The sequence below is a fragment of the Hyperolius riggenbachi genome, chromosome 8 (assembly GCF_040937935.1).
Source record: "Hyperolius riggenbachi isolate aHypRig1 chromosome 8, aHypRig1.pri, whole genome shotgun sequence".
In the NCBI taxonomy this organism is placed as follows: domain Eukaryota; kingdom Metazoa; phylum Chordata; class Amphibia; order Anura; family Hyperoliidae; genus Hyperolius; species Hyperolius riggenbachi.
This window is the reverse complement of record NC_090653.1, coordinates 40577381-40599408: the sequence shown is the minus strand read 5'-3', so window position 1 is coordinate 40599408 and position 22028 is coordinate 40577381. Positions and strand designations below refer to the sequence as shown.

Below are 22028 nucleotides of genomic sequence, written 5' to 3'. Positions count from 1 at the left end.
CTTTTGCACCCCTGTAACTCTGGTTTGCAAAGATGTAGGGAACCCATCTTTGTATTCCAAGTATAACAATATGCCTTCTACCTGCATGAGACATGTCGTGAGGTTCAGACGTTGCTAACGGCCATGGCTGCGATTTATGTTCGTCAGAATTTCCACCATTGACATTGCCCAAATAAACAGGTTTTTGTGACCCTAGGCTATGACCTCTTTGGCCTAGGGGCCCGAAACTCACCAGTTATGATCCTCCTAAGACTTCCTACAATGCTAGAAATTTGCCACTGCTGAGCCATCGCCCTTTGAAAAGATTTGAGATTTTTGAAAGTGAAATAGGGAGCCTAATGGAAGCCTATGGCAGAATTCAGCACTTTTGCACGCCTATAATTCTGGTTGGTTATCATCACCCGCCGACTTTAGCAGTTAATAGCAAAGGCCCCTTACATCCCAGCAACACCAAATTTGCAGGATATGTAAAAAGATAGCAGGAAACAATATTTAACGGACTTCCGAGGCCACAAATGTGAAAAAAGTTAAATATCTTTTCATAATCCAGATCCATGGAGGACGCCATCCGTGGCGGCCATATTTAGGGGGGAATAAGAACCCGACTCGTTCGGAGGGGTCGGGACCCGATCAGGGGCCGGTATCACTGCGGGAGCCATGGCGGAATGAACGGGAGGGCGCAGATGGCGTCCTCCATGGATCTGGATTATGAAATGGTATTTAACTTTTTTCATACTTGTGGCCTTGTAAGTCCGGGCTTGTTTGCGCTGATCTGTGCAGCGTGAGCTCTCCAGCCCACAGCACAGATCAGCAGACAGCCAGGGCGACCAGACTTCCCCCCTTTTTTCCCCACTAGGGGGATGTCCTGGGCTCTGATCGCCGCCGGCTATTAGCAATCAGCGGGGGGGGGGTTGGCTCCTCAAAGCCCCCCTACGCAGCGATTTTCCGCCTCCTTCCCCTTCCCTCCCTCTCCTCTTTCCCCTGGGTGGCGCAGGACGGAGGTCCGTCCTGCACCGCCTCTAATAGGCTTCAGCCTATCAGCTGCCAGCGATCCCCGGCCAATCAGGGGCCGGGGATTGATGATCTCCTTTTACGGTGCTGCTGCGCAGCAGCACCGTATGATGTAAATAGCGGGGATTTCTTCCCCGCGTGTGTACATTTCACCTGCGATCCGCCGAGATCTCCAAAGCCCCCCACCCACATAGCAGAGAATGCGTCCTTTCGGATGCATAGCTGCTAGCTCTCGCTGTCTCTCCCCATCTGCCTGCCTACACCTGTCAACCCCCACCTAGGCTGGCACCCAGTGCACTCATGGGTGCACTGGGTGCCAGCCTAGGTGGGGGTTAACAGGTGCAGGCAGGTGGGGAGAGACAGCAGCGGGAGCCAGCAGCTTCACGTCCTGCCGAGGACGCATTCTTTGCTATACTAACGGCTCATGAATGAGCCGGATCTTTTTAATGAATCGGTTATTTTTTATGAATCGACTCTTTTTTTTTAACTTTAAAATCGATTTTCTCAAAACTATAAGGTCTTTTTGAAAAAAGTTTTTTTCCTCTTGGTCCCACTGTTCTTCTTAACATTCCCAGTAATTTTGGTGTTGCTAGCTTTTAAAGGGGCTATTAACCGTTAAAGTCGGCGGAGGTATATTTTCCCACGGTCAGAAGGAGAATTTCCATTGAAACTTTAAAATTGATTTTCTCAAAAGCTATAAGGTCTTTTTGAAAAAAAAATTTTTTCCTGTTGTTCCCATTGTTCTTCTTAACATTTCCAGTAATTTTGGTGTTTCTAGCTTTTAAAGGGGCTTTGCTATTAACTGCTAAAGTCGGCAGGCGTTTAATTTTTACTTTAAAATGATTTTCTCAAAAAATATAAGGTATTTTTGTAAACATGTTTTCCCCTCTTGTAGTCACTGAAAGATCTCAGGTGTTAGACACCTTGAAACATCTTTTTCATCACTTTTCTGGCCAGCAGAAATGTTTCTAGTTTTCAAAGTTTGCCTTCCCCTTGAAGTCTATTGCGGTTCGCGGAAGTTCCTGCGAACCCCGAACGTTCCGCGGCAGTAAAATCGGAGGTTCGGCTTATCTCTAATCACAATTCACATGGTGACATATTTACTGCTGGCAGGTGATGTCTGTGGAAGGAGATTCTGATTGCTTGGCAGTTGGAATCAGTTCTTATTTCCCACAATGCAGGAAGGTTCCCCAGTGTGATGTCAATTCCTAGGTGCTGACATCACTCTGGGGAAGGGGTTTCACCACAATATCTACCTTATAGAGCCCCATGATGATCCGCAGGGGCGTTTCTAGGGTCCCTGGAGATCAGTGGCACCTGTGGGCACCAGGAGGGGAGGCGCGCGGCAAAAAATGGGCGTGGCCATGCGGTGAGTGGGCGTGGCCATGGGTGGGGCCAAATGTACATGAACTTAGCAGCGGTGTAAGCTACGGATAACGGGCCTGCCCATCGAAATATTGGACGGAGCCCCCTGTCCTTTATTTCGATCATTTACAATCAGTATAGGCATAGATCAAAGATGTATACGCACATACAATTTTGATTGGTCAATCACTGACCCCCAATTTCCCACCCCCGTGCAGTAAGTGGGCCAACAGACAATGAATTTTATGAACAGAGCTAAAATTGGCTAATCAAAATTGTATGTGTGTACCAGGCTTTACAGCTAATACTGTACATACTGAAAGTAGCAGGGATCAGCATACCATACAGCTGGTTTACAATCAATAAAGGCACAGAGTAACACCTTACACTGTACACACTGGAGGTAAATCAGCACACAGTGCAAGCACTAGAGAACAGCGTATACTGTACATACTGTAGGCAGCAGAATTCAGCACACTGCAGCTAGCGTGCCAAAAATATGACGATCACGTTGTGTGGCGTGCTTATCGCGCCGCACCAAAAAATGGGTGGGCCATGGACCAGAATATAGGTGTGGTAACGGGTGGAGACAAATTTACATGAACCTAGCAATGGTGGGACATCAGATTAGGACAGTGGTGGCGAACCTTTTGGAGGCTGAGTGCCCAAACTGCAACCCAAAAGTCACTTACCGGTATCTATCGCAAAGTGGCAACAGCAATTTAAACTAAATACTGTACAAACGTTTTAACTCATACATGAACATTATGGAAAATCCAAGTTGAAAATAAACTGTGAAGATAAACAATTTCATCCATCCTACTCCTGAAAAATGTATTCAATTTTTTAGAACCTCCCAGTTTTATTTTCTGTTTTAAAACGCTAAAAAAGTAGGTTTAATGCTATTGTCTCATATGATAAGGATTCAGCTTTTCCCATAGTCTCGCAGTTAGCAATCATGTGACCCCCAACAAGACATATTCAGCAATCATGAGGCCCCCAACAAATCAGGAGGCCCCCAACAAGACAAATTCAGCAATCATGAGGCCTCCAACAAATCATGAGGCCCCCAACAAGACAAATTCAGCAATCATGAGGCCCCCAACAAGACAAATTCAGCAATCATGAGGCCCCCAACAAATCATGAGGCCCCCAACAAGACAAATTCAGCAATCATGAGGCCCCCAACAAATCATAAGGCTCCCAACAAGACACATTCAGCAGTCATGAGGCACATAAATAGACAGCATTTCACATAAATAGGCAGAATGCCCCCTTAATATGGTAGCCCCCCCAAGTTAGGTAGTGAGTGACAGGGACCCCCAGGTTAGCTAGTGAGTGACAGGCGCCTCCAGTTAGGTAGTGAGTGACAGGGACCCCGATAGTGAGTGACAGGGAGCACCTTTAGGTAGTGAGTGAGTGCCAGGGAGCCCCTTTAGGCAGTGAGTGAGTGCCAGGAAGCCCCTTTAGGCAGTGAGTGAGTGCCAGGAAGCCCCTTTAGGCAGTGAGTGAGTGCCAGGAAGCCCCTTTAGTCAGTGAGTGAGTGCCAGGAAGCCCCTTTAGGCAGTGAGTGAGTGCCAGGGAGCCCCTTTAGGCAGTGAGTGAGTGACAGGAAGCCCCTTTAGGCAGTGAGTGAGTGACAGGAAGCCCCTTTAGGCAGTGAGTGAGTGACAGGGAGCCCCTTTAGGCAGTGAGTGAGTGACAGGGAGCCCCTTTAGGCAGTGAGTGAGTGACAGGGAGCCCCTTTAGGCAGTGAGTGAGTGACAGGGAGCCCCTTTAGGCAGTGAGTGAGTGACAGGGAGCCCCTTTAGGGAGTGAGTGAGTGACAGGGAGCCCCTTTAGGGAGTGAGTGAGTGACAGGGAGGCCCTTTAGGGAGTGAGTGAGTGCCAGGGAGCCCCTTTAGTGAGTGAGTGCGTGCCAGGGAGCCCCTTTAGTGAGTGAGTGCGTGCCAGGGAGCCCCTTTAGTGAGTGAGTGCGTGCCAGGGAGCCCCTTTAGTGAGTGCGTGCCAGGGAGCCCCTTTAGGGAGTGGGTGCCAGGGAGCCCCTTTAGGGAGTAGGTGCGTGCCAGGGGAGCCCCTTTAGGGAGTGAGTGAGTGCCAGGGGAGCCCCTTTAGGGAGTGAGTGAGTGCCAGGGAGCCCCTTTAGGGAGTGAGTGAGTGCCAGGGAGCCCCTTTAGGGAGTGAGTGAGTGCCAGGGAGCCCCTTTAGGGAGTGAGTGAGTGCCAGGGAGCCCCTTTAGGGAGTGAGTGAGTGCCAGGGAGCCCCTTTAGGGAGTGAGTGAGTGCCAGGGAGGCCCTTTAGGGAGTGAGTGCGTGCCAGGGAGCCCCTTTAGTGAGTGAGTGAGTGACAGGGAGGCCCTTTAGGGAGTGAGTGAGTGCCAGGGAGCCCCTTTAGGAAGTGAGTGAGTGCCAGGGAGGCCCTTTAGGGAGTGAGTGAGTGCCAGGGAGCCCCTTTAGGGAGTGAGTGAGTGCCAGGGAGGCCCTTTAGGGAGTGAGTGAGTGCCAGGGAGCCCCTTTAGTGAGTGAGTGAGTGACAGGGAGGCCCTTTAGTGAGTGAGTGCGTGCCAGGGGAGCCCCTTTAGTGAGTGAGTGAGTGAGTGACAGGGAGGCCCTTTAGTGAGTGAGTGAGTGAGTGACAGGGAGGCCCTTTAGGGAGTGAGTGAGTGCCAGGGAGGCCCTTTAGGGAGCAAGTGCGTGCCAGGGAGCCCCTTTAGTGAGTGAGTGAGTGACAGGGAGGCCCCCCCTCTAGCCGCCGCCGCTCCCCCCCTTACCTCTCAGCAGACCTCAGGATCAGCGGCGACCCGACCAGATGTACGAGCGGGCGCTGGACGCACCCGCTCGATATGCGGAAGTGATGTCACTTCCGCATATCAGTGCGGGCGCTGGGTCCTAGCGCCCGCACGATTGGTCGCCGGCTCGCCGCCTGATCCTGAGGTCTGAGACGCGGCGGCGGCGGCTGGAGGGAGCCGCTGACAGAGGGGGCAGCGGCGGCCGGGAGATCCGTGGCACCCCAGGAAAGATTGGGGGCACGTGCCCCCCTAAAACAGGGCTAGCGACGCCCCTGATGATCCGTTTGAGAAGAGGTAAAGATTTCTCATGGGAAAGACGATATCGGCTACAGATTGGGATGAAGTTCAATCCTTGGTTACAGTTCCTCTTTAAACAGCCAAGAAACAGTGAGAGACAGCTTGAGATAAGGTTTTACAGCAGGAAGGTTCAAAGGGTCATTACTTCTGCTTTGTTTTGCAGTGTGGATTCTAAACTGCAACTGTGACAGACTGATGCAAAGTTATAAATAAAGCTAGAAAACAGAAAATAAAAATTTGAGACTATTTTCTTTGCTATTAATGATCTATTTATATGCGTACTACACATACAATCCATTATTTCATAAGTTTATTTTCACTTTAAGTTCACTTTAACAAACTCAGGCAGCGAAATAGGAAACCTCCCAACTGAACACCCAGTGCAGAGTTTAGGGCTCGTTCAGACTATGCGCACTGCCGTGCGCATTTTGGCAGCGTGTATAGTGTGCGACATGCAAAAACGGTAGAAGGGCATAGACAGCCCTTCTACCGTTCCCATCATATGCAGCGTGATTGCGCTATCGCGTGCTGCACGCATTTTTGGGAATCGCAGCACAGATCCCATTCATTGTAATGAATGGGATCTGCAGTGCAGCGCATAGTAGCGCAGATGGCGTGCGATCGGACGCGTTGCGTTCCGATCGCACAGCCATCTGCGCTAAATGCTGTGAACAAAGCTTTAACCCTATGTAAAAAAAACTGGGGTTTTAGCAATGAATCTCTGTGAGAAGGTTCATATCAGGGTGGTTCATGCACTGTGCATACAGCAAAGCGGTGCCTGTACCAGTTTTGGGGCGATTTTGCCTCAATGGAAGGTATATGAAAAATGCAAATACTCACAAAATTGCTTTGTGCAGCGATTGCGTTTTTGAGAATAAATACATAGTATTTATTCTTTTCCGGGTCAAAGACTTCACTCCCTGACTCAGGGAGTGAATTACAAAACTGCTCTGGAAAAGCGCTTAGAAAAGCACTTTTACTAGAAATGCAACATGCAGTGGAGCGCTGAGAGGGGGAAAAAGCTCCCAAAAACGCAAAACGTTGTGTGAATGGGCCCTTAAAGAGCGGGGATTCTTAAAAATGCTGATTTGTGACAGTGTTCTTGTAAAGTATTTATTAGCAAAGCAAGCAATATGTGAACTTTTTGTCTCCTGTGACATATCAGCCATACTGTGCTTGTTTCTTCTATGTAGAGATCTCAGTGGAGTCACATGATCTCAACAGGCACATCTCCAGTGGAGCAACAGCTGCCATATGTCTGGCTGTCGTTTTGATGGTAACGCTCACAGTATTTGGTGCTTTGTTATTGGCCAAGAGAAGAAGACAATGATGTGTCCCCGCGCAACCATGAGACCACTGTGGATGAATGTCTCTGAATGGGATGGAGGAGAGGATCCCATCAATGTTTATCCCATTGTGTATCAATTATTCATCCGTTGACTAATCAGTGATCACTGCAGGACATTAAATCTTTATTTTCTAAAATGTTTGTGTGTGTGTGTGTGTGTGTGTGTGCGTGCGTGTGTGTGTGTGTGTGTCACGTGAAAACGGCTTGACCGATTTGAACGAAACTTGGTATACAGACCCCTTACTACCTGGGATGATATGTTCTGGGGGTCTCGCGTCCCCCCTGCTTACCTGGGCGGAGCTACAAACAGCAAATCAGATTCCACCCATTAAAGTGAATGGAAAAAATGTAAAAGGCTGCCATTCTCACAGTAATCGAGCCAGAGTCCCCACACTTGGCACAGTTGGTCACTTGGTGACCGAGGTTACAAATCCAGGAACAGTGGGCGGAGCATAAAACAGCCAATCAAATTTCAGACATTCATTTTAAATGGAAAAATGTAAACTGCAGCCATTCTTACACTGTTAATCGCAGGGTTTTCAAACTTGGCACACTTGGTCACTGGGAGAATCAGATTAATATTCAGGAAAGTGGGTGGAGTCTACAACAGCCAATCAAAAGTCGCCTATTGATTTTCAGGGGGAATATTAAAACTGCAGCCATTCTTACACTGTTAATGGCAGAGGCTTCAAACTTGCTACAGTCGGTCATTGGGTGACTGGGGTCCAAATTCACTAAAGGGGCGGGGCCACAAACAGCCAATCAGACTTTCTTGGTGGATAAACTGCTTCCATTCACACATTTTTGATGCCAGGAACCTAGAAGCTCACAAACTTGGTCATTGAGTGACTGTGTGTCTAGGTTACAAAAAGTGGGCGGAGCCAAAAATAACAGGAAAATATAAACTGCAGCCATTCTTACACTGTTACTCGCAAAGTTCTCAAACTTTGCACAGTTGGTCACTGGGTGAATGGGATGAATATTGAAGAGAGTGGGTGGAGCCTACAACAGCCAATTAGAATTCACCTGTTGATTTTCAAAGGGAATATTTACATTGCTGCCATTCTTATGCTGCGTACACACGTTGCGATTTCCTGCTCGATGGATCGATTAGATTATTTCCAACATGTTCGATCGGGTTTCGATGGATACAGCCGTCGATTTTGCATATTAAGTATGCAAAATCGACGGCTGTATCCATCGAAACCCAATCAAACATGTTGGAAATAATCAAATTGATCCCGCACATTGAGCAGGAAATCGCAACGTGTGTACCCAGCATTACACAGTTAATAGCACATGCTTCAAACCAGGTACTGTTAGTCGCTGGGTGACTGGGGTTCAAATTAGGAAAGGGGGCGGAGCCACAAACAGACAATCAGATTTTTTTTTATTTCAATGGGAATATACAAATTATTGATACCAAAAGCCCAAAGCTCATAAACTTGGTCATTGAGTGACTGTATGTCAAGGTTAGAAAAAGTGGGCAGAGCCAACAACTACATTTTTTCTAGGGGAGAATATAAATTGCAACCATTCTTACACTGTTAATGGCGGGGTTCCCAAACTTGGCATAGTGGGCCACTGGGTGACTGGGATTAATATTCAGAAATGTGGGTGGAGCCAACAACAGCCAATCAAATTTTACCTATTGATTTTCAAGGAGAATATTTACATTGCTACCATTCTTACACTGTTAATGGCAGAGGCCTCTTGCCTGATAGGTGACTGGGGTCCAAATTCACTAAAGGGGGTGGAGCCACAAACAGCCAATCCAATTTGTTAGATTGATTTCAGCCATTCTGTTATTGGCAGGGTTCTCAAACGTGACACAGTTGGTCAATGGATGACTGGGATTAATATTCAGTAAAGTGGGTGAAAACTACAACAGCCAATCAAAATTCACCTATTTATTTTCAAGGGAAATATTGAAATTGCTGCCACTCTTACACTAATAATGTCAGAAGCCTCAAACCTTCTACAGTCGGTCATGAAGTGGCTGGTGTTCAAATCCACTAAAGGGGTGAAGCCACAAACAGCCAATCAGATTACTTTACTGGATAAACTGCTTCCATTCACACAATTTTGATGGCAGAAACCCGAAAGCTTAAAACTTGGTCACTGGGTGACTGGGATTAATATTCAGAAAAGTGGGTGGGGCCTAAAAAGAAAATCAAAATTCACCTGTTGATTTTCAAAGGGAATATTTAAATTGCTGCCATTCTTGCACTGTTAATGGCACAAGCCTCAAACCTGGTACAGTTGGTCATTGGGTCACTGGGTTCAAATTCAGAAAAGGGGTGAAGCTCCAAACAGCCATTCCGATTTGTTTCATCTCACTGGTAAATTACAAATTGATGCCAAGGACCCCAGAGCTCACAAACTTGGTCATTGAGTGACTGTGTGTCAAGGTTACAAAAACTGGGCAGAGCCAAAAACAAATTTCACTAGGAAAATATAAACTGCAGCCATTCTTACACTGTTACTGGCAAGGGCTCTCAAACTTTGCCCAGATGGTCACTGGGTGACTGAGATTAATATTATGGGAAGTGGGTGAAGCCTATAATAGCCAATGAAAATTCACCTGCTACAGTTGGTCATTGGGTGACTAGGGTTCAAATTCCCAGAGAGGGGCAGAGCCACAAACAGCAAATCTGATTTGCTTAATTTCTATGGGAATATACAAATTATTGATGACAAAGACCCAAAGCTCACAAACTTGGTCATTGAGTATTTGTGTGTTAGGGTTAGAAAAAGTGGCCAGAGCTAACACCAGCCAAATACATACCTAGGCAACGCCGATTCATCAGCTATTATTCATGAAAGTGGATGGAGCATACAAAAGCCAATCAAAATTCACCTATTGATTTTCAAGGGGAATATTTCATTACTGCCATTCTTGCACTGTTAATGGCACAAGCCCCAAACTGGGTACAGTTATTTATTGGGTGACTGGGGTTCAAATTCAGAAAAGGGGTGGAGACACAAACAGCCCATCAGATTTGTTTCATTTCAATGCTAATTATTGATGCCAAAGACTGCAAAGCTCACAAATTTGGTCATTTGAGTAATTAAGTAATTGTCTGTTACTGTTAGAAAAAGTGGGCATAGCCAACACCAGCCAATTACATACCCAGGCAATGCCAGGTCATCAGTGGGCGGAGACAAATACAAATTTCACTGGGAAAATGTAAACTGCAGCCATTCTTACACTGTTAAAGGTAGGGTTCTCAAACTTTGCACAGTTGGTCACTGGGTGACTGGGATAATATTCATAAAAGAGGGTGGAGCCTACAAAAGCCAATCCAAATTCATTTATTGCTTTTCAAGGGGAATATTGCTGCCATTCTTGCACTGTTAAGGACACAAGCTTAAAACCTGTTACAGTTGGTCATTGGGTGACTGGGGTTCAAATTCAGAAAAGAGGGTGGAGCCACAGCCAATCAGATTTGTTTCATTTCAATGCAAATTATTGATGCCAAACAATGCAAAGCTCACAAACTAGGTCATTGAGTCATTGTGTGTTAGGGTTAGGAAAAGTGGGCGGAGTCAACACCAGCCAAATACATACCCGGGCAACGCCGGGCAATCAGCTAGTTATTTATAAATGATTTGGTCAGTGTTTGCACTTTTAAATCCTCGATTTACATTCTGACATTTATTACATGGTGCCATTTTTACTGTGGGCAGGTTATGTAGCTGCTGCTAGCTGTTTTTGCCGTTGGAGACAGCTGTAAACAGCTATTTCCTGTCTGTGAACCCTGTTACATTGTGGCAAACTGTCAAAAGTACCACGGTCCCAGAGCTTCTTGTGGGAGGGGTTTCACCACAATATCAGTCATACAGCGCCCCCTGATGGTCTGTTCGTGAAAAGCAATAGATTTCTCATGTAAAAGGGGGTATCAGCTACTGATTGGGATAAAGGTCAATTCTTGGTTGGAGTTTCTCTTTAACACTCGATGGCAGGACACTGGAGGGTCAAGTGGGCCTTGATTCATACATAAAAGGCTTGAAGGGAACCCGAGGTTCGAGTGATATGGATTCTGCCATATTTATTTCCATTTAAAGGGAACCTGAAGTGAAAATAAACTTATAAGATAATGAATTGTATGTGTAGTACAGCTAAGAAATAGAACATATAGCTATATATTGGAAAAAAAAATATGAGACTTCTTTCTTTGCTACTATTGTTCTAATTATCCATACTAAACATACAATTAATTATTATAGCATAAGTTTGTCCCTTTTTTTTCGCTTCAATGTCCCTTTAAGCAATGGTAATTGCCTGGCTGCCCTGCTGATCCTCTGCCTCTAGCACTTTTAGCCATAGACCCGGAACAAGCATGCAGCAGATCAGGTGTTTCTGACAATATTCTTGACAAAAAGGATAACAGGAGTCCTCACTTTTTAATGAAATTTATCTTCACATATATTGTGCAGGGTAGGCGTAAATACACCATACTTCATCAGCGCATTAAGTAATCCAGGGTCTGGTTAATATAACTACAAAAACTGGGATAGAAAAGAAGATAATTCTAGACTTCTTCTTTTCCAAAAGTACAAAAAGCTTTATTGACAACCTTCAACATGACAGCTGATCAGCACACTAAATAAAACGTTTAAAAACAATACAGCGGACTGCACGACCTCTCACACCATCCATCATGGGATTACCACACTCGCACCTTCACACATACACATAAGGCCCATGAATACATGCACTGTGTGAAACTCTGTAAATAGTGAGCTGCAGCTGCACTGTGCACCAATATTGCTTGTAAAGCTATTGTTAGCTACTTTACATCAGTCCAGTGAACTCCCATCACCATTGATGTTATACATCCTGATTGATGCATCTGTGTAGTCAAGCACAATAGTCTTAAAGAGAACCCGAGGTAGGGTTCTAAGAATGATATCCGCACACAGAGGCTGGGTCTGCTTATATTGCCCAGCCTCTGTTGCTATCTGAATCCCCCTTAAGTTCCCCCTGCGCTCTGCTGTCCCCCATAAATCACAGCCGCGCTGTCGACACGCAGCGCGCTGTGTTTACCTAGTTAGTGTCACTCTCACCACTCCCCCCGCGTCCTGCAGAACTCCAGTCCCCGCCTACGTCCCTTCCCTCCAATCAGCGGGGAGTGGTGAGAGTGACACTAACTAGGTAAACACAGCGCTCTGCGTGTCGACAGCGCGGCTGTGATTTATGGGGGACAGCAGAGCGCAGGGAAAACTTGGGGGGGATTCAGATAGCAATGGAGGCTGGGCAATATAAGCAAACCCAGCCTCTGTCTGCAGATTTCATTCTTAGAACCCTACCTCGGGTTCTCTTTAAGTAGACAGCAGGCGAGTCCTGTAATTGCCAGTAGCAGATGGAATATAAACAGTCAGCCAGTTAGTAGCAGCAGCAGAAAGCTAGTCTGTTAGTTCAGGCACATGTCAATATAGGTTTGTGGTCTTATAGTGGCCACAACAACGATGCTGCAGCACCTCCAAGCTGCTTAAAGTGACCCTTAAGCCAAAAAAAAAAAAAGTGTTTTACTCACCTGGGGCTTCCAATAGCCCCCAGCAGCTGTCCTGTGCCCTCGCCGTGTCCCTCCGATCCTCCTGATTCTTCGCGTTCCCAGCCACAATAGCTTCCTCTATGCTGCTATAGCAGCCCTCTAAATTAACTAAAACACTAATTTGGTTTTGTTTAAATAAGATTTAATATTTTCTAAAACTCTAAATTGTTATTCTTGGCTAAGTATATCAAGGCCAAGTACCCCCTGGAACCATAAGAAGTACCCACTGGGGTTAGGGGTACACGTACCACATGTTGAGAACCTAGGCCCTAGATCTTTCATGCAAAGGGCAGGAGAGGAATGGATACATAAGGTTTTTATTATTACTGGACAACATTATGATTATATTGGAGTTATCTTTATTCACAAGAGGAGGACATAAAAAGAGATTTAAGATTCTATGGCTGGAGTAGACAAATTACTCCATTAGACGATATTTAACAAACAAGCTGTGCAGGGAAAATTACAGTACAATTGCTAGATCTTTTCTTTAAAAATGGTAATTAACGTTTTGAGGTAGTGGAAAATGATATAAATAGCAGGCGCCCAAATTTCCCCTCCAGCGCCCAAAAAACGATAAATTGCATTAAGTCCTATGGCGGAGTCTAATTTGTACACTTGCCGCATGCGCCCTTTTTTCCTGCACCGGTTTGATAAGCCCATGGGAGCAAGATTGAAAGACTGCTAAAACGTTTGCTGTTGGGTTGATATATGGAGACATTACTGCAGATTGAATATAACCAGTAATTCAGAACATTCTTAAAGGAAATATCCAGGGACTATGGGGCCAAAATAAAAAATCCAAATCCACTTACCTGGGGCTTCCTCCAGCCCATGGCAGGCAGGAGGTGCCCTAGACGCCACTCCGCAGGCTCCCGGTCTCCTCCGGTGGCCGACCCGACCTGGCCCGGCCGGCTTCCTGATCGGACCTCTTCTGTGCTTCAATGACGTCTCTTCTGCGCTCCACGCGGACGCACTGACGTCATCCGGGCTGGACTGCGCAGGTGCAGAACTACTGCGCCTGCGCAGTACAGCCTGGAGGACGTCCGATGACGTCAGCGCACACGCGTGGAGCGCAGAAGAAACCGTTATTGAAGTGCAGAAGAGCCCGACCTGGCAGCCGGCCTGGCCAGGTCGCGTCGGCCACCGGAGAAGACCGGGAGCCTGCGGAGCGGCGGCGAGGGCATTTCCTGCCTGCCACGGGCTGGAGAAAGCCCCAGGTAAGTGGATTTGGATTTTTTATTTTGCCTGAACCTTCCCTTTAAGAAATCCCCAGTGAATGCCCCTGTCCAATGCCTTCTCCTCAGTTAAGGCTAGAAGCAGAGAAGGAATTCAACGGAGCTCTGCATACCTCTTGAGTAATAATCTCTTCTGGTACCATCGGGAGTCTGTCTACCACATTGGGCGAAAATTACCGAGTCACAGTAAATTAGATTTCTGCGGAGTTGTAATTTCTGTTTTCCAATTTCAGTTTTCCAATCAGAAATTTTCGCAAAATCCTAATGAGCATTCTTTGTCTTAAAGGGAATCTAAAGTGAAAATAAACTTATGATATAATGATTTGTATGTGTAGTACAGCTAAGAAATAAAACATTTTTAGGACAGATATGAGTCTCATATTAATTCCAGTACAGGAAGAGTTAAGAAACTTCAGCTGTTATCTCTGCAAAAGAGCTTCTCTGAGCTCTGCCACTTTGTAAAGTCGTGGACAGTACTGTCTTTTGAAGCTCCTATCTCAACTGTCTCTCATTGTTTCTTCTTTGTTTATAGTTTTTCTGCAGAGAAAAGTTCAATGAGTCAATAACTTGCTCTGTGAAATCATTTAGAATGCTGATTGCATTGTGGAAACTTCAATTATTATATATATATGAAAAAAAAATGATACTAGTTTCATAATTATAATATCATGAGCTTTTTTTTCGCTTCAGTGTCACTTTAACGCGTACCCGAGGCAGCCCAAACTGAAAAGTTTACATACTTACCTAAGTAGAGGTAATTGGCTTTTTGTGTCCTCCTCGCTCCCACTGCTGCCACGTGTGGACTCTTGGACCTTATCTGAAAAGAGCTTGTTGGATAGGTTCTCATGGCTGTGCTCCTCTTCATGCTCCATGCTAGAGGTGGCCATACTCGTGCAGGCGCAACATGACTGCACTCAAACATGACAAACAGAGTGGATGGGAACCTCCAGAGGGTCCAGAGCAGGGTTGTTGTGCTCAAGGGGCATGTGGAAAGACTCTGGAGAATCCAGGGGCTTCACTGTACTTTCCGTATTTTCCACCTTACAAGACGCACTTTTTCCCCCACAAAAAATGGGGCAGCATCTTACCTAATCCATGCGTCTGCGACGATTGCAGACCTCCGTCTCCATTGTGCAGCTTCCTCTAGTGAATGACTTGTACTGATTGTGCCATCAGCACAAGTTGCAATGCTCACTAGCGGGAGGAGTGCAGAGGAGACCAAGGTCTGCAATCCTTGCAGGCGCATGGAGTAGGTAAGCTGCCGCTACACACAGGGGACCAGGAGACACAATGGGAAGGGAGTGGAGGCACGCGGGGAGGGGGACGAGGGGACGGGGGGCGGAGAGATGGGGACACTGGAGGACACATGGGGATACAGGAGGACACAGGACATATGGGGGAGACATGGGGGACACAGGAGGGCAAATGTGGGACACATGGGTAGACATGGGGAACACAGGAGGACACACTGGGACACAAGAGGACACATGGAGGACACAGGAGGACACATGGGGATACAGGAGGATACAGGAGGAGGACACATGGGGACACAGGACGACGCATGGGGATACAGGAGAACACAGAAGGGAGACATGTGGGACACAGGAGGAGGACACATGGGGGACACGGGAGGACACATGGGGATACAGGAGGACACATGAGGGAGACATGTGGGACACAGGAGGAGGACACATAGGGCTTGATTCACAAAGCAGTGCTAACAGTTAGCACGCTGGTGAAAAGCCCTTTATCATGCCTAAACTCAGTTTAGGCATGATAAGTTTAGGTGTGATAAGTTTAGGTGTGATAAGTTTAGGCATGATAAGTTTAGGTGTGATAAGTTTAGGCATGATAAGTTTAAGCGCCAATTGGGTTAGCACCGCAGTGCACAGCTGATCAAAAGTTTTGCACTAGCAAAGTCTGGTGCACTTCGTATAAAGTTTAATGGCGCTGCTTTGCGTGCGGGACTTTGCAAGCGATCTAAACTTATCTAAACTTATCATGCCTAAACTTATCATGCCTAAACTGGCTTTTCACCAGCGTGGTGCAATGGTTATCACGCCTAAAGTCTCTAACTGGGTTAGCACCGCTTTGTGAATCGAGCCCATGGGGACACAGGAGGACATAGGAGGGAGACATATGGGACACAGGAGGAGGACACATGGGGACACAGGAGGACACATGGGGGAGATATGGAGGACACAGAAAGAGGGCACATGGGGACACAGTAGGACACATGGGGACACAGGAGGACACAGGAGGGAGACGTGTGGGACACAGAAGGAGGACACATGGGGACACAGGAGGACACATGGGGACACAGGAGGACACAGGAGGGAGACATGTGGGACACAGAAGGAGGACATATGGGGACACAGGAGGTCACATGGGGACACAGGAGGACACATGGGGATACAGGGTGACACATGGGGGAGATATGGAGGACACATGGGGATACAGGAGGAGGACACAGGAGGGAGATATGGAGGACACAGGAGGACACATGGGGATACAGGAGGACACCTAGGGGAGATATGGAGGACACATGGGGACACAGGTGGACACAGGATGGAGACTTGTGGGACACAGGAGGAGGACACATGGGGGACACAGGATGACACATGGGGATACAGGAGGACACATGGGGGAGATATGGAGGACACATGGGGATACAGGAGGAGGACACAGGAGGGAGATATGGAGGACACAGGAGGAAACATGGGGATACAGGAGGACACCTAGGGGAGATATGGAGGACACATGGGGACACAGGTGGACAACATTTGGGGGAGAAAATGTTAAAGACGTTCCTGGAACATCAAAGTACCAGGTTTAATATAAATACATTTTTTCCCTGGTGTTTGCCCTCTATACCTGGGTGAGCTGGCCACTAACAGTCCAATTTCTAGCGAAAAATCGTTCGAGCGATCAGAAATTCTGATCCGAGTGGTTGTAAATAATCTCAGTTGATGGGCACAATCGATAATGAACGATTAAAAAAACAATCTTTCGACTGAATTTTCGTCTAACCAAAATTTGGATTTTCTTGTTGGTCGTGATAGAAAGGAAGCAATGATTGGTTAGTTGATGGTGTAGTGGACGATTTTTCGGCCGATCAGAATTTCTGATCGCTTGAACGATTTTTCACTAGAAATTGGACCGTTAGTGGCCACCTTTATATTATGGAGCGTCTTATACAGCGACAAATACAGTAAGTAAATATTGACATTTTTTTTATTCAGACACTTCAGGTTCTCTTCAGGGCTCGTTCCCACTATCGCGAATCTGCATGCGTCCAACGCATGCAGATCCGCACATGTAATGCAAGTGGATGGGCCTGTTTCCACTGTAGCGTTGTTGAGGTGCGTTTTTTTCAGCGGTAAAAAAACGCACAAAAGAGCCAACGATTTCGCCTGCGTCGGGAATCCGTGCGAATCGCCGCTAATGTATTTATTAGTAAAAACGCATGCGTTTGTTACATGCGTTTTTACCCGCGATTTTGCGTGCGATTTCGCACCTTTTTCAATTTTATTTTGCCCTGGCAGTGTCATGGTTAATTTCGCATGGCACCCTGCCATGCGAAATCGCATGCGAAATCGCGGGTAAAAACGCATGCGGAAACGCATCCGCATGCGTTTTTACAAGCGTCGGAATGCGGCCGAAATCGCGTCGCAACAGTGGGAACGAGCCCTCAAGCATACATTTCAAAACTACTCTCATCCTTAAAGGGGCACTACAGTGAAAAATTTTAAAATGTAAAATATGTGCAAACATAGACAAATAGGAAGTACATTTTTTTCCAGAGTAAAATGAGCCATAAATTACTTTTCTCCTATGTTGCTGTCACTTACAGGAGGTAGTAGAAATCTGACAGAAGTGACAGGTTTTGGACTAGGAGAAAAGTAATTTAAGGCTCATTTTACTCTGGAAAAAATGTACTTCTTATTTGTATATGTTTGCATAAATTTAAAATTTTACAATTTTTCGCCATAGTGCCCCTTTGAGGGCTTGTTTCCACTGTTGCAACGCGATTTCGCCGGCATTCCGACGCTTGAAAAACGCATGCGGATGCGTTTCCGCATGCGTTTTTACCCGCGATTTCGCGTGCGATTTCGCATGGCAGGGTGCCATGCGAAATTAACCATGACACTGCCAGGGCAAAATAAAATTGAAAAAGGTGCGAAATCGCACGCGAAATCGCGGGTAAAAACGCATGTAACAAACGCATGCGTTTTTACTATTAAATACATTAGCGGCGATTCGCATGCATTCCACTCGCAGGCGAATTCGTTGGCTCTTTTGTGCGTTTTTTTACCGCTGAAAAAAACGCACCTCAACAACGCTACAGTGGAAACAGGCCCATCCACTTGCATTACATGTGCGAATCTGCATGCGTTGGACGCATGCAGATTCGCGATAGTGGAAACGAGCCCTAAAGGGAACCTGAGGAGAGATGATATGGAGGCTGCCTGTTGATCTACTGGCGTAGTGGCGTAGTGAGTCAAAACCCTGGAACAAGCATATGGCTAATCCAGTAAAGTCACAGTATCTGATCTGCATGCTTATTCAGGGTCTATGGCTTAAGTATTACAGACACAGGATCAGGAGGCAACTAGTATTGTTTAAAAGAAAATATATATGGCAGCCTCCATATCGCTGTCACCTTGTGTTTCCTTTAAAGGGAACCTGTAAAATTATTTAAAATAAACACTTGATGTACCTGCAAATTAATATTACATACAGTACTTACCTGGCCATCAATTCCTCGCAGAAGCTCTCGATTTGCTTCTAACAATCATTCCTTCCAGTTCGGACAAGATTTTGTCAGAACTGAAATATATCAGTTGCTGTCAGTTATTTATCAGTTGCTGTCAGTTACAGCTGAAAGGAGAACTGATGTGCAAGGTAATGTCCATATTTCCCTATGGCTCATGTGCGTGATATTACAGTTTAACAGTGTGCTGACCTGGAAGCTATTACAAGGTCATCACTACTTTAAAAATGGAGGACGGAGAATTCCATTGACAAACAGGACGCGGGAGAGGAGAAAGAGGTTGATGAGTAGACTATGCAGGAGGTATGTATGACGTGTGTATGTTCATTTTGACGTTTATTCTTCAGTTCAGGTTTGCTTGAGGCTGGGAACACACTAGGTAGAAACGCTAGCATTGTGTAAAACGCAGCGTTCATGCGTATAATGTTAGTCAATGGGCTGCATAAAAAAACGCATATAAAAAAACGCATATTTTGTATTCGTTTTATAATATGCGTTTCTAAAAACGCTGGTTTTGTTGCATGTTTCTCAAAACCGCATAAAAAACGCACATGATGAAAGTCAATGGTGGGGAAGAGGTATTGCGTTTTAGTGCGTATTGCATGCGTTTTATTTGCATTTTTGTTTAAAACAATGTTTTCTGATGTATTTCCACTTTCTGTTGTCTTTTTAGTGAAGACAAAGTTCCTTTGCATAAAACGCAATACAAAAACGCATGCAAAATGCATACAAAACATGTGAACCGCAAACGCATAAAACACACGCAAAACGCAAACCCCTAATGTACAGAAAACGCACTTAAAAAGCATTAAAACCACACAAACGCACAAGGCAGAAAACGTGACCTTTCACGCACTGACAAGTGTGCACCCAGCCTTAAAGGGCAACTGAAGTGAGAGGGATATGGAGGCTGCCATATTTATTTACTTTTAAGCAGTACCAGTCGCCTGGCTTTCCTGCTGATCCTCTGCCTCTCATACTTTCAGCCATAGCCCCTGAACAAGCATGCAGCAAATCAAGTGCTTCTGACATTATTGTCAGATCTGGCAAGATTAGCTGCATGCTTGTTTCTGATGTGATTCAGACACTACTGCAGCCAAATAGATCAGCAGGACAGCCAGGCAACTCTCACTGAAAGGGTTAAAGAAAACATCTAAACACGCGTACAGGCTGTAATATAAGTTGGTCCAGCTGGTTTTTCCTCTCTGTCCTGGCAGGAGGCCAGAGAGGAGTTCTTTGTTATTGCTCGTGCACAATATAAGCTCTTCGTATAGCTCAAATCTACGCTGTTTGTTTTTCCTCAAGGTAATGGCGGCATTTTTTTTCTATCTGACCACACCCCCAGCGGTCCTCAGCGCACATCACAGTCCTTCAGCAGGCTGTAGCCAATCCCAAACTCAAGCAGGCTGTAGCCAATCCAAGCTGAACATGTGGCAGCTTCCGCAATTTCTACCAATGCCCATAACAACACAGAAGCACACTATGGAGTGGGAACCAGGGAGAATGTCGGCTGAACCTGCCGTCTTAATCCGGAGGGTGCACTGGCTGCAACAGGTGAGCCCTTTGTAGAACTGGGCCGCAGTGTTCCCCAACCCTGTCCTCAGGGCCCACCAACAGTGCATGTTTTGCAGAACTCCACAGAGGTAGTTAATCAGCTCCGCTGAGACCCTAATTACCTCACCTGTGCATGTTTGTGCTTTCCTGCAAAACATGTACTGTTGGTGGGGTTTGAGGACAGGTTTGGGGAACTCTGAGGATATGTATTGAGAGGCTAACCTGAGCTCTGCTTACTGGGGAACCTATGGAACTTGCTGGGTGGTCTCTACATAGGAGGGCCTCTATAAAAGAGGATGCAGGGTAGACTCTGCTTTTGGAGGCCTCTGTACAGGTTGCTGAGTGAGTTCTGCAACCATCCAATAGAGAAGGTGTGTGGGCAAGTTTGTAACTGGACTTAATAGGGCCCCCCTGCAAAAATGATAGCATGGGGACCCCTTGGTCCCCCAACCCCATGAGGGTCATGTGATTCAGCGAATGGCAGCAGGGAGTGTTCTACTGTGAAGCAGCGTCTGGAAGCAGGAAAAAAATTACAGACGCTCTCGCTACTTTTCAAGGCAGGGGAAGGTGGCAGGGACAGTTTTTAAAGCGAACATGAGATTTTTGCTAATTGGCTGCACTTGTGGTTGGGGAGAGGGAGGAGCCTCTGGGCCCCCCTGCGATGGCAGGGGTCACAGGGGTGATTGCTACGCCCATGTGTGTGGGCTCTGCTGCTGACTAGGCTCTAAGTAGATCTGCCCATTAATGGTACAATCTCTGGAACGATTGATCGGATACCTTTCATGGTGTCTATGATCTTTCTGCCGATGCAAATTTCTGAACGATTCTTTTAGTCTGCATCAAATTGCTTAGCATTTTGCCCTCGTTTCTGATTGATCACAACTAGATTGAAAGGTCGATCGATCAAGCAGGAAATTGGATTGTTAAAGAGCACCTTAAAAATGCAACTACACAGGAGGCAGAGAGGTTTCTGCTAATGAGGTATAGATAAAACCTTGATGCTGCAACCACAATTTTTGTTCAGCACCAGGGAGTCAACCAGTCCACACCCGTATTCACCAAGGGTGTAACAACAGTCCAGAATAAAAAAAGACTGGGTCTCGACCTGGATTTTAGGCCGATTGGCCAATTTTATTGTGCAGAAACCACAGTGCAAAAGCACAACGTTTCGACCTGGTGGTCTTTATCAAGTGCTAATGAGAGCATCTATAATGGAGTTTAAACAATACCCTGCTTAGGCAAAGCAGCAGAGAGGGGCCGATACACCCATAACAGACTTATGGCGATCAGGCGATGATGGGCAGAGTCAACCAAAATACAAATCTCTCTCTGATCGAATCTGATTACAGAGAGATCTGTCCATACACCACAGGCTGATTTCCGATCAAGTTCATGCTGAATTCAATCAGGAATAAACCCTATGACACCGCATCCAACACATCAATTACAATTTTGGGCTCCCTATACTACAGGACCCCATAGCAGTTGCTATGGCTGCTATGACTATGACATCCCTCCTGGTGCCCAGTGCAAAGCTATACATTACCTGTCCACGGCCTGCGCTCGCTCCAGGCTTTCTCTGCTGTCCAAAGATGTTCATTACGTGGTCGAAATTGCAGCTTCTCGTAATTTCAAGTCGAAATTGGTCATTTCCAGATCGTAATTGTAAGGTGTAATTGCCCAAAATTACGGACGATAATTACATTTAAAACCAGGGCTCGAATTGACTCGGAAATTCGATTACGAGTCGTGATTTCGGGTTCCGGCAGAACATGACTTCTGGACCATGCACAGAGCCCCCAGTAGATGCCTCGTCAGCCAATCAGAAGAGGGGAGCTTGCGCTCACCCCTCCACTATATATATGGCGGCCATTTTAGGTTGCTTACACTTGCTGCGTGATAGCTGACTGAGAGACTGCTCCAGTGGTGTTGTCTGTGCAAGCGATTTCTGTAAAAAAAAAAGTTTTTTTTTGTTTTCCGTACTACTGTATATATATTTCTGCTAGCTAGTCAGAAAGTAATTGGTTTATAGTTATTTAGTGCAGCCAGTGACAGTGTATTGTAGAGTGTGTGCTGTAGTGACAGGCCTGTCAGT

At 46.2% G+C, this 22028-nt stretch overlaps 2 protein-coding genes across 4 annotated transcripts in view; both read left to right on the top strand.

The window, feature by feature from the left end:
- The window catches only part of LOC137528099 (major histocompatibility complex class I-related gene protein-like), a 31702-nt gene extending 24758 nt beyond the window's left edge, over positions 1 to 6944 (top strand). For both annotated transcript variants that reach the window (XM_068249378.1, XM_068249379.1), the window contains exon 5: positions 6655 to 6944. In XM_068249378.1, the coding sequence (XP_068105479.1) occupies positions 6655 to 6791 (137 nt within the window). In that variant the 3' untranslated portion in view covers positions 6792 to 6944. The remainder of the gene's footprint in view (positions 1 to 6654) is intronic.
- Positions 6945 to 19849: 12905 nt separating this feature from the next.
- Positions 19850 to 22028, top strand: part of LOC137528097 (uncharacterized) — a 172699-nt gene continuing 170520 nt past the window's right edge. For both annotated transcript variants that reach the window (XM_068249373.1, XM_068249372.1), the window contains exon 1: positions 19850 to 19933. In XM_068249373.1, the coding sequence (XP_068105474.1) occupies positions 19862 to 19933 (72 nt within the window). In that variant the 5' untranslated portion in view covers positions 19850 to 19861. The remainder of the gene's footprint in view (positions 19934 to 22028) is intronic.